The sequence below is a fragment of the Rhopilema esculentum genome, chromosome 14 (assembly GCF_057945365.1).
Source record: "Rhopilema esculentum isolate cy_ngs chromosome 14, ASM5794536v1, whole genome shotgun sequence".
NCBI lineage: Eukaryota > Metazoa > Cnidaria > Scyphozoa > Rhizostomeae > Rhizostomatidae > Rhopilema > Rhopilema esculentum.
Window position 1 is genome coordinate 1,233,276 of NC_142828.1, and position 10,040 is coordinate 1,243,315.

The following is a 10,040-nucleotide window of genomic DNA, read 5'->3' on the forward strand; positions in this document are numbered from 1 at the left end:
ATCTTTGTCTTCGGATCTGTCATGACTGGAAGAGACATTTTAATTTGAACGACCAATGAATAAAATGAAAATCTGTTTTTTGTCAAGTTTACTTATTTTGGCATCAGTGAAATTTTTTGTGAGGGGGCTAAATAGACAGAGGGCAAATTAAATTTTTACTTCTAAAAAAGGGGCTGATAGGAGAGGGGGCTTAATTGAGAGGGGGCTTAAAAGAATATTTACGGTACATTCGAAATACTACTGAAATCAATGAAACACAGTATTTCAGCGCTTTATAGATTCCTTCAAAGTCATGTGGCTGAATTTGAGAATGCAAATTTGGTTTCCCTGAAAACGAAATTACGTTTCTGGAATTTATCTCCCCACCCTTCCATGATATTTTTCCTCTTTCGAAATAAAATGATTAGTTTTCAAGAAGAACAGCACGGATGACCCACAAAATGAATGGAATTTTCGAAGAATAAACCTCTGCGAAGGTGATTTCTTGAACGGCCGCCCACAGGACGCGAAGAAAGAGGATGATGGAAAATGATGGGGAGTGTTTCGATAGTGGAAGAAATCCCGGAAAGGATGGAGAATACACGGGTGTTGTTCAGCGAGATAGGACCCAGAGTGAAAGGTATATACTGATATTTTAACTGAACAACATTCCTTTTAAGGAAGTAACCACTACAGGCATTGCAGAGCTGTATGTTTGGTAGGCCATGTAAAGATTAGCCCTTAGAAACTGAATTTAAGTCAGGTGTAAGCCTGGAAGATGAACTTGAAACTGTGGTGAATCTCACAATTTATGGATCTGCATTGTTCTTTAATTATCTACGCTTTTCTTATCTACGTATGTCTTTGAATTGTTTCCTTTGTCGCCTGAAAATTCGTATTCCTTTCTCTGTTGGAGGCAGCACCCTTTGTGTAAGCTCATTAAAGAGACAATCGTGCAGCCGAAGCAATGTATTTGCTTTTAATTTAAAATGCCCGATCTGATTTCATATCATCGTCATTTTAAAACGGGATCGTTCCTTTTCGATTTTTGTTAACATTTGCCAAGAAAACGGCAAAGGTTTTCTTGCTGTAAGCTATAAGAGATAACAGTTTAACTATATGATAAAAAAATATAGGCTAGCCTTTTTTTTAAAAAACAATTTACAGAACAGTTTCATATTTGATGTAAATATGTGATTTCTGTACAGTTATGCAATACTCAGAAAGTGTTATTTTAAGTTTACTAGGAAATAATGATTCAAAATATCCAAATGCCCCTGGCAAAGCTTTGGTGAGTGAAACCTCAAATGAATGTTTCCTTTGATAGTCTATAACTTTCTAACATACTACTGGAGGTGATGTATTTACCCATGGCTTGACATTGATACTCAATTGTAACACTGAAGTAAACTCGTTCTAATTCTAACATTATAGGTTATAGCAGCAATTAGAAATACAATTTTTCTTTGACAATTTTATGTGTTTATTGATTTTTAGACTTTATACACACAGTTGAATCCATAAAGGCAGACCTGGGATACTTCAGACTTTCACTATGTCAGATCATTATTTTCCACCCCTTGAAGATTCAACTTAACATGTTGAAACATATTTATAAAAGTGACATTCAATATTGGATGAATTTTGCATTCATTCTGTTGTGAATAATAGCTCAAAATGTAGAGCTGAACTAGCAATTTTTCATAGAAACTAACAAATTTTTAATTTTTTGATTTCAATCATAGAATGGTCAAAACATCACCCTGCAAATACTGGCCATGCCAGCTTATATATTATTTTCTTGCTTATAATTTGTGTACTTAGTGTATCCTTTTAATCTAGTCAATGCCAATTTTGTCATTATTCTCATTAGCACTTCTTAATTATCTTTAAAAACTTTGTCAGGGTGAAATTTTGTCATAACATGTCATAAGTTTTGATTGCATTATGTTGGAGAAAAGTGGAATGAAGCAAAAGTGGTCAAAAATAATGAAATGGAAACATAGCCTTATTTTGCACTTTGCACATTTTTTTAAAAAAGTAACCTGTCAAACTTAACAATAAGAGCTAAGATTAACAGTGAATAATTGAAAGAATTATAAATTGTAACTTTGAATATATACTTGAAGAAGAAATGAAAATGGCAAATGCATAATGTCTCCATGTAGGGTTTGCCTGAACAAACTACCCATCCCTTTGATGGTCTGCATGAAAATTAGATTCCAAAACAAATTGGTCTTGATATGGGTACATCTGCACTTGAAGGACTTTTTTGTTAGCAGCAACAGATAAAAAGAACCGATTTCAGCATATAACCTATATGAAGCTTTGTAGTAGGGTAACTTTATGTCATGGAACTAACATTTTGAGAATTCCCTGGTGAAGTATTTTGATAAGGACCAAAAATAGTTACTTGATCATAGAGGTGTGGAAAGTTGATTTGTACCCTCTCAAAATCACAAAAGGATGCCTAAAAATTAGGATAGATGTTAAGCTAAATATCACCTGAAAAATGGTTTTTCATCTAAGCATTGTTAAAAATATTTTTCTTCATCTTTGTTTGGGTGCAAAATTCCCCGTAAGATTCTGGACAATGTACAGGAAATTTCATACCTAAGTATTTCATTAGTTGTATAATGTTGTTGTTTGTATTAATTGTTTTTTCTAGCTTGTTCTGTTTATGTTTTAGAGGAAAATGCTGTTGGGTATGTTTTGCAACAGAAGAAGACGAACCAGATGCCAAGTGGATAAATCCATGTTTGTGCCGGGGATCAGCCAGATGGGTTCATGTTGTTTGCTTGCAAAGGTGGATTGATGAGAAGCAAGCAAATAATCCCACAGTGCGTGTTTTCTGTCCCCAGTGCAACACTGAATATCGTATTAAATACCCATCATTTGGTCCTGTCCTTATAATTATTGACTACGGGGACAAACTTCTCAATAAGGTTTGCCCTGCTTTGGCTGGTGGCATTGTCCTTGGCTCTCTATATTGGTCAGCAGTTACATATGGAGCAATAACAGTTATGCAGACTGTGGGCCATAAGACTGCTTTTGAAATGATGGAGAAAGAAGATCCCCTGTTTCTTTTAGCTTTTTTACCAGTTATACCTTTTGGCCTTATCCTTGGTCGCATGGTGAAATGGGATGATTATTTACTACAGCTCTGGAGAAAACACTCACCAAAGCTTTCATCGTGGATTGGAATAAAGGAGCCAGAAGGGAGTGTTGAGGATTCTGCAAGAGTGCCAGTTGAAGGTGGAAATGGCATGGATTTTGTTTATTCTACAAGAGTCTTGTGTGGTGCACTTCTGCTTCCCACATTTGCATCAGCATTTGGAAATTATTGCTTCAAGAGTGTACACAGTGCATTCAAAAGAACATTATTGGTACAACATTTTACTATACTTTATTATATTACAACAATGTAGGAATAAAAATAATCAAGGAACAGAGCTATGAGCTGAGAAAAAACAACAAAATTACAATATAATTGAATGAGTTAATACATAGTTAAAAGTATTCACTAAATGCTGACTATATTTTTTGGTGAAAATTCAAGGTTATGAAAAACATTACAGGTACTTCTATATAATACTGCAACCACATCAGTTGTCTATATATCAACTTGTCTAAAGATTGATATATAATGTTTGAAATATAAATACTGAATAGTTTTTTAGGAACTCTAATAAAGAAAAATGTGAATCAATGTAGAATAGTGCAATATAAAAAGGAATAGTTTACAATTAAAATCAGTTGAGTCATAATGAAATTGATCGTCGTTCCATCTAGCAGTTTTGGAATCTATCTACATAAGCACGAAAAAACCGCTATTGTGTAGACAGAAGGAGTTTGTTTCACCCTAGGACTCCATTGGTAACATTCTCAATAGGCAAGCGGCACTGATTGGTCAACCTCAACATTCATGTGCTTGTGTTTCTGATTGGCCTATTTCGATCCACAACTGGATATATATATATTTCCTAGCGTAGAGTTTTCGATCTATGTTCTGACGTTTTAAACTCTTAAGAGTGTCAGATGAAAAGCTTTAGTTTACTCAAATGTTTCCTCTTTTTGAAGCCATTTTCAAGTTTTGTACCACCAAAAGACTGTCTGCATAATGAAATTATAAAATCGCTGAAATCATTTCAATATTACCTATAGACTGTTATCTACTTAATTAAAAGACTGCTTCTGTAAAATGATAACCAATGATTTTTGTTTCTGAAATATTATTTTTTTATTGGCCATTTGGTCATGCAAGTACAAGTGGCAATTCAAAAAAATTGACTGTTTGTTATTGCTTTTCTTTCTTGCAAAGTACCTTAGTTTAGATACACTTAAATTCATTTAAGCAAGCATCCATATTGTTTTGCAGGGTGGTTTGGTGTTTGTGGCTGTAAAGGGTGTCATACGTATGTATTTCAAGCAGCAGCAATACTTGAGGTTGTGTCGAAGAACTATCGAGGAGTACCCTCAGAATTCATCTGCACTATAATGGAACCTACAAAGGAACCACTAAAGATGCTTATTAGCTCAAGGGTGATGGTCAAATATAATGTATTAGGTCAAGTGTTATTGGCATGTTTCCACTCAGTTTTGCTTTTCGCTTGCTTAAGTTTTACAGCATTTCACAGAAAGCAGGATTGCAAAATTAGGTAGAGTGAGAAGCTGTTAATCAAACTGGCTGTAATGAAGTAATGCTTCTGTCTGTTACTTGCAATGTGCACAATGTTACAGCTTTTAGCAAAGTATTTAGAAGGTTTAGCAAATATTTTTGTTGATCAGGGGCAAATTCTCTTATCAAAATTGTTACCTCCTTTTTATAGCTGTTGGTAATCCAAATTTTCCATCTGAGAATTCTGTATGAATATTAAACACTATTATATTTACATTTATTGCCAAAACTTCCCACATCTTTTCAAAAATAGTTTTCATTAAAATCAAGTTTACTATCTCCTGGAGCTTGCATGGGTGCCTGCTCAATGAGGGCCAAAGGGGCAGTTGATAAAATCCCCTTCCCCTTTTGAACTTAAACAATTTTCCTTTTTTTGAAATCTTTGAAATCTACACTTTGGCTGCTATGCCCCTTTGTCCACCTTGATTGCAGTCATCCCTGGATGTTTACACTGTATACGATTTAAGTAACCAATTCAAGTTAGCATCTTGTTGTTGTAATGGAGTTCTTATAACTACAAAGAATTTCCAGTTGGATAGTATTGTCGATTTTGACACGTGCCCCAACAGGCCTGCACCTGAGGTGTATATGCACAAAAACCAAAAACACCCCACTCAGGTGTACCAGCACTATCAAATTTCAATTCCATAAACGAAGTTTTCTAATGTGCCCTCAGCTCTACACATTGCATCTTTGGTATGCCATTGCCATGCTCTGCATACTGGGAAAATTTGTAATGAGTGAATAGCCCCAGCTTGCGGTATTGATCGAGAAGTCCACGTGGAAATGAGACTTTGGCAACACAAACCAATATTGATGCAAAGATTTTAATTTCATTCAGTTTAGATTTAGTTTTCCAAACCGTTGTGATTTATTTAAATAATTACTTATCCTCTTGAAAATGTTCGTTTTAGATATTGTAAACTTGTTTGCTTCTTATGTTTCATTAGTCTTTATATATAATTAATTTGATTTTTTTATTTTTGATTGGTTCGTTCACATAATGCCGCAAAATAGTATGACAAAATATCGCAAACTATCCTTTTTATTTTGTCCAAGGAAGTCCTTTGTGCACAACTGGTCGATTGTAACTAATTCAAGCTGCTAAAGTTTGTTCTCTATAGCCTATAATCAAACAGGTTTGTGACACGTTAAGTGGGAATTTTCACTTTCAACTTGTGATATTTCCGTATCAAGAGTGCAGTGCTTCCACTTTCCAATAACGAATTTTCCATATTTTTTCCCTTCTTTGTGTTCAAATTTTCTACTGATTTCCTTCCATGTTTATTTGCGAAAAGGCTTCAAACATGGCAAAATTGGTTGCAAAATGGCTGCCTAGCTACAGCATGCTGCAGTGACAAAGTGCCCAACTAACCTGCTTGACCAAACTGTTACAATTAAATGGCACCCAGAACTCATTCACACAGCAAAATAGTTATCGCATTGGAGCATAGACATAGGAGGTAATTGTGGGTAGAGGCATATTAAGGCAAAAAGGGGCACAGCAACAGCATAGGCTTTAAATAGGAAAACATAGCTTCTGATTTTGACAAATTGAGGACATGTGCCCCCTATGTCCCCTGTGCGCCTGGCCCCTAGTGCATACATCGGGAAAATCTATTCGAAAAAGATTTTGCAATTCGAAAAAAACTAAACAAGGCGATCATTATAACAGTCATCAAGTGCTTTCTATACTTTCTTTATAAACTTTCTTTTCAAATTAAGATGCTTGATCCCTCACAGTTGCTTCCTTAGCCATCATGTTTTCGCATTAAGTTTACATCTTAAAAAGATTTTTAAAAGCTAGTGTCATCGTCAGAAAACAGCATCGACGTCGGTGATTCTGTTTATACTGAAGAATATATAAGCAATGTTTTCAAGCCAGAATAAAAGGCAAAGATAATCTAGAACAAAATGAATTTTGAAAAATGAAAATGAAAATGAATAATGAAAAGATTTAAAAAAATGTCTTTGCTATCCTTGTATTTCTATTCCTTTTTTCTTCCAATTTCATTTCCTTTTGGAAGGAAATTTCTTCAGAGTGGAAGCATCTCAGGAGTGGGCATTGAGTGACTATCCTGCATCTACACGCTAATCGCATACTTCGATTCGATTTGAACTCATTTGGCTGCCTTGCTGTGATTTGATATGTTGAGAATATTCATCAGTATCGTCATCATCATCTCAACAATACCTACGTCATGTGGCCCAGCTTTTGCAATAAGCTTTAACAAAGTGAGATTTCTAAGAAGGATTAGTTGATAGCCAAAGGTATGAATAGGCACGGCTATTCAATATTTCGTGTATATATTTTTTGCAGTATTTCTGTTAACTTCAAGCATTGAATTGAAGATAACTGAAATGATTTCGATGCCAGCTTTTGTGATGGCTTAAAAAATATTCCAAGAAATGAAGCTTTTCAAAGCTTAAAAAGGTAGTCCAAGAAATGAATGTTTTCGTAGATAAAGATTGAAGTTTGAATGCTTTCTTTGAATTCCGAAATACAAAACGAATTTTTTAAAGTAGTTGTCGGGTCATATCGTCTTATTATGTTTTTAACCCGCCTATCAGTTTTATATTGGAAATTTTATCAGTTTACGGCCATAAGCGCTACAAAAAAAATTAGAACAGGGTTTATTTGTTTTGATCACTGCACATATTAAAAATATTTTGATGTTGCCTTTGGAAAATTTTCATGACCATAGCCATCAAACTAACTGTAGCGTACGGCGTAAGTGTCCTGTATGAAATTTTCGAATTGCACCACCTCTCGCCCAAACTTTTACAAAAAATCTTACTAAAGAAGAAGTGGAGTATGTTTAAACTTGTTTTCGAGAATAAAAAACTTAAAGGGGAAGATGAAGGACAAAAATATTTGTGAGCAACTGTTAGTAGGACTGAACAAATGTTAGAGAGATTTGAAAGAGTATAGTCAGTGTGACTGTTATGGTCGCGATTTAATATTGTAATACTCTTAGATAAGATACTTGTGATTACAAGTAGTTGCTGCAATCTTTTGACCATTTTTTCATAAGCTTTTAAACCTTAATCAAACTTGATCAGGTTAGAGACAGGTAACAAATCCCCACCTTTAATTTTGGCGTTTTCTGTAAAATGCGGGCCTTGACTGGTAAAGCCATAAGTGTAGTTTAAGAAAGGGTTCTCTGATGACTCTCGACAAGTACGTTGTAAACCTAATTTAGTTTAGACTGAGATGAAATAGTTTGAGGCTTTCGGAAGGACGAGAGTCTATTTTATAAATTCCCTTTGAGAATTTGTAATGCTTGATCAAGAAAAGGCCCTCGTCAACGGTTACCCCGATATTTTTTACGTTACAGATTTATTCAGAAAATTTGAAGTCATTAACATGAATTATACAAAAAGGAGGACCAAGGCATTATCCTTGCGGCATCCCACAAATATAGGCACATCTCGATTTCTTAGCAATCATGTTGCATAATTGTTATCGGTTGGACAGACATGACGTAAACCATTACTGTGTAGTTCCTAAAATACCATTTGCAACTGACTTTGACACGAGTATGTTGTGATCGACTGTGCTCCTTTCAAGAAATGCGAGAATTTTATCTTGACTATTTAACTTTTCAGCGCTGCTCAATACTGGCTTTTTGAAAGAGTAATGAAAAGGCATTATTTGTCAAGTTTTTGGCTTTACCTTGCTGAACTGTTCTTACCCCTTGTTCTGTTGGCCTTGAATTATGAGATGGAAATCTCTTATCGAATGCAAAAGCAGAATAAAATCAAAACAAAGTTTTTTAAAGTTTGCAAAATGGCAACGGACAACAACGAATACAGAGACATCTGACAAGACGAATATGTAAAGAATTCAGTTTAAGTTAGATAACATTTAAGAGCGTGATAGAAAAAACTGCTCTATATCAGATTAATAACAAAGAAATGCGGAAATATAAAGCCAAATAGAATGTGGCAAAAATGTATTTAAGTACCAAACTAAAGGAGCATACATCAAAACCATCTTTCATAAGAAACTCAGGGACCTTTCAATAATTTCACGGAATCGTTTTGGCGATTAATTGCTAAGAGAGGACTGATGCATCTAATCACCAGTGGAGGCCATCCAAAAAAGCAATGTCTTGTGTTTGATGAATTATTTTTAACAGCTGCTGATGTGTTTTGTTAGGCAGCGAGCGAGCATTACTCGGCTCAACAGTTAACAACGCAAAAAAGCATCCGCGGATGTTCCTGTTAATTAATTTCGCAATCAAGGGCGCTGTAATAATTCGATCAGCCTTTCGCTCACTGTTTCGAGATCAATCTAGTAAACAGTCGAGCCTAAAGAAAATTGCTTATTCTGTAAAAATATTTACTCGGCTATCGATGTAGTTAATTTAGGAAGAAAATCAGTTTTAAAACTTCTCTACTTAGCTAACTCAATCTTAAGTGAAAAAACTATTTGTGTTTTCTAGGGCACATTTAAAGGTTTGTCAACTATTGGGGAAAAACTAATTGGGTCCATAAATACCTTGTTTTTCTAAAAAAAGAAGAGCAAATAAAGAAAATGAGCGCATGTTATTTACCCTGATTTTATAAGCAAAACATTATGCTATAAAACCACAGATAATTAAAAATAAAAATGCACTTAGACTGCATCAACAAATGTTATTTTAATCTTTGTCTTTTATCTTAATTTTAATCTTCTTTGAACCTACAGCCACCTATCAGGCAAATTTTAAGGACGGATCAAGATGGCTACCTCCTCACACTTGATGTTTCAAGCTGGTGCTTAATCACTTTAGACATCAAGACATTTCATAAATGGTCTTCTTTCCTTTTTCTCTTCACTTCTTTGGGATTCAATATGCTCTTTTGAAGAGGCTATAGCATTGCAAAACTGAGACATGCAATGCTCAGTTCCATGCTACTGCTACCGGACCCAGGGGCGTAACTTGGCCAATAGGTTTGGGGGGGGGGGTGAAAAGGGTTTCTGCCCTGCAAAACTGAGTGGTGCCCTGCAGACCTCGTAGCAACGGTTTGTCTATAGGTTACTAGTGAAAGCTTTACCAGTGTACTGTAAAACCACTTAAAAAGGGGGTTTTACAAATGTGAGTTCGTAGGTCGTTCGCAGAAACGTACACGATAAATACGGCAAAAACTGTTATCCAATTCTCTATACACTTCTTCTAATTCATCAGTTCACGGCAAACGACTAAAAATATCTTAAATGGCTAACGGCGAAAATGTAACGGCAAACACAATTCTGCAAGCTAGCGACAAGGTACACTGAGTTCGACAAAGCTTACGGCAAGACTGAACCTAACTATAAAGCCACCCCTTATATACCCTAAGAATAATACAATTTACAGAAGCTGATGCAATTGCAGCGCAATGATGCAATTGTCAT

General features: G+C 35.1%; 1 protein-coding gene across 1 annotated transcript; it reads left to right on the forward strand.

The window, feature by feature from the left end:
* The first annotated feature begins 459 nt into the window (after positions 1–459).
* LOC135696030 (E3 ubiquitin-protein ligase MARCHF5) lies at positions 460–5,696 on the forward strand. The gene is made up of 3 exons (XM_065215293.2): positions 460–619; positions 2,669–3,365; positions 4,358–5,696. The coding sequence occupies exons 1-3, from the start codon at positions 519–521 to the stop codon at positions 4,475–4,477; spliced, it is 918 nt and encodes a 305-aa protein (XP_065071365.1). The 5' UTR covers positions 460–518; the 3' UTR covers positions 4,478–5,696.
* The last annotated feature ends 4,344 nt before the right edge of the window (positions 5,697–10,040 follow it).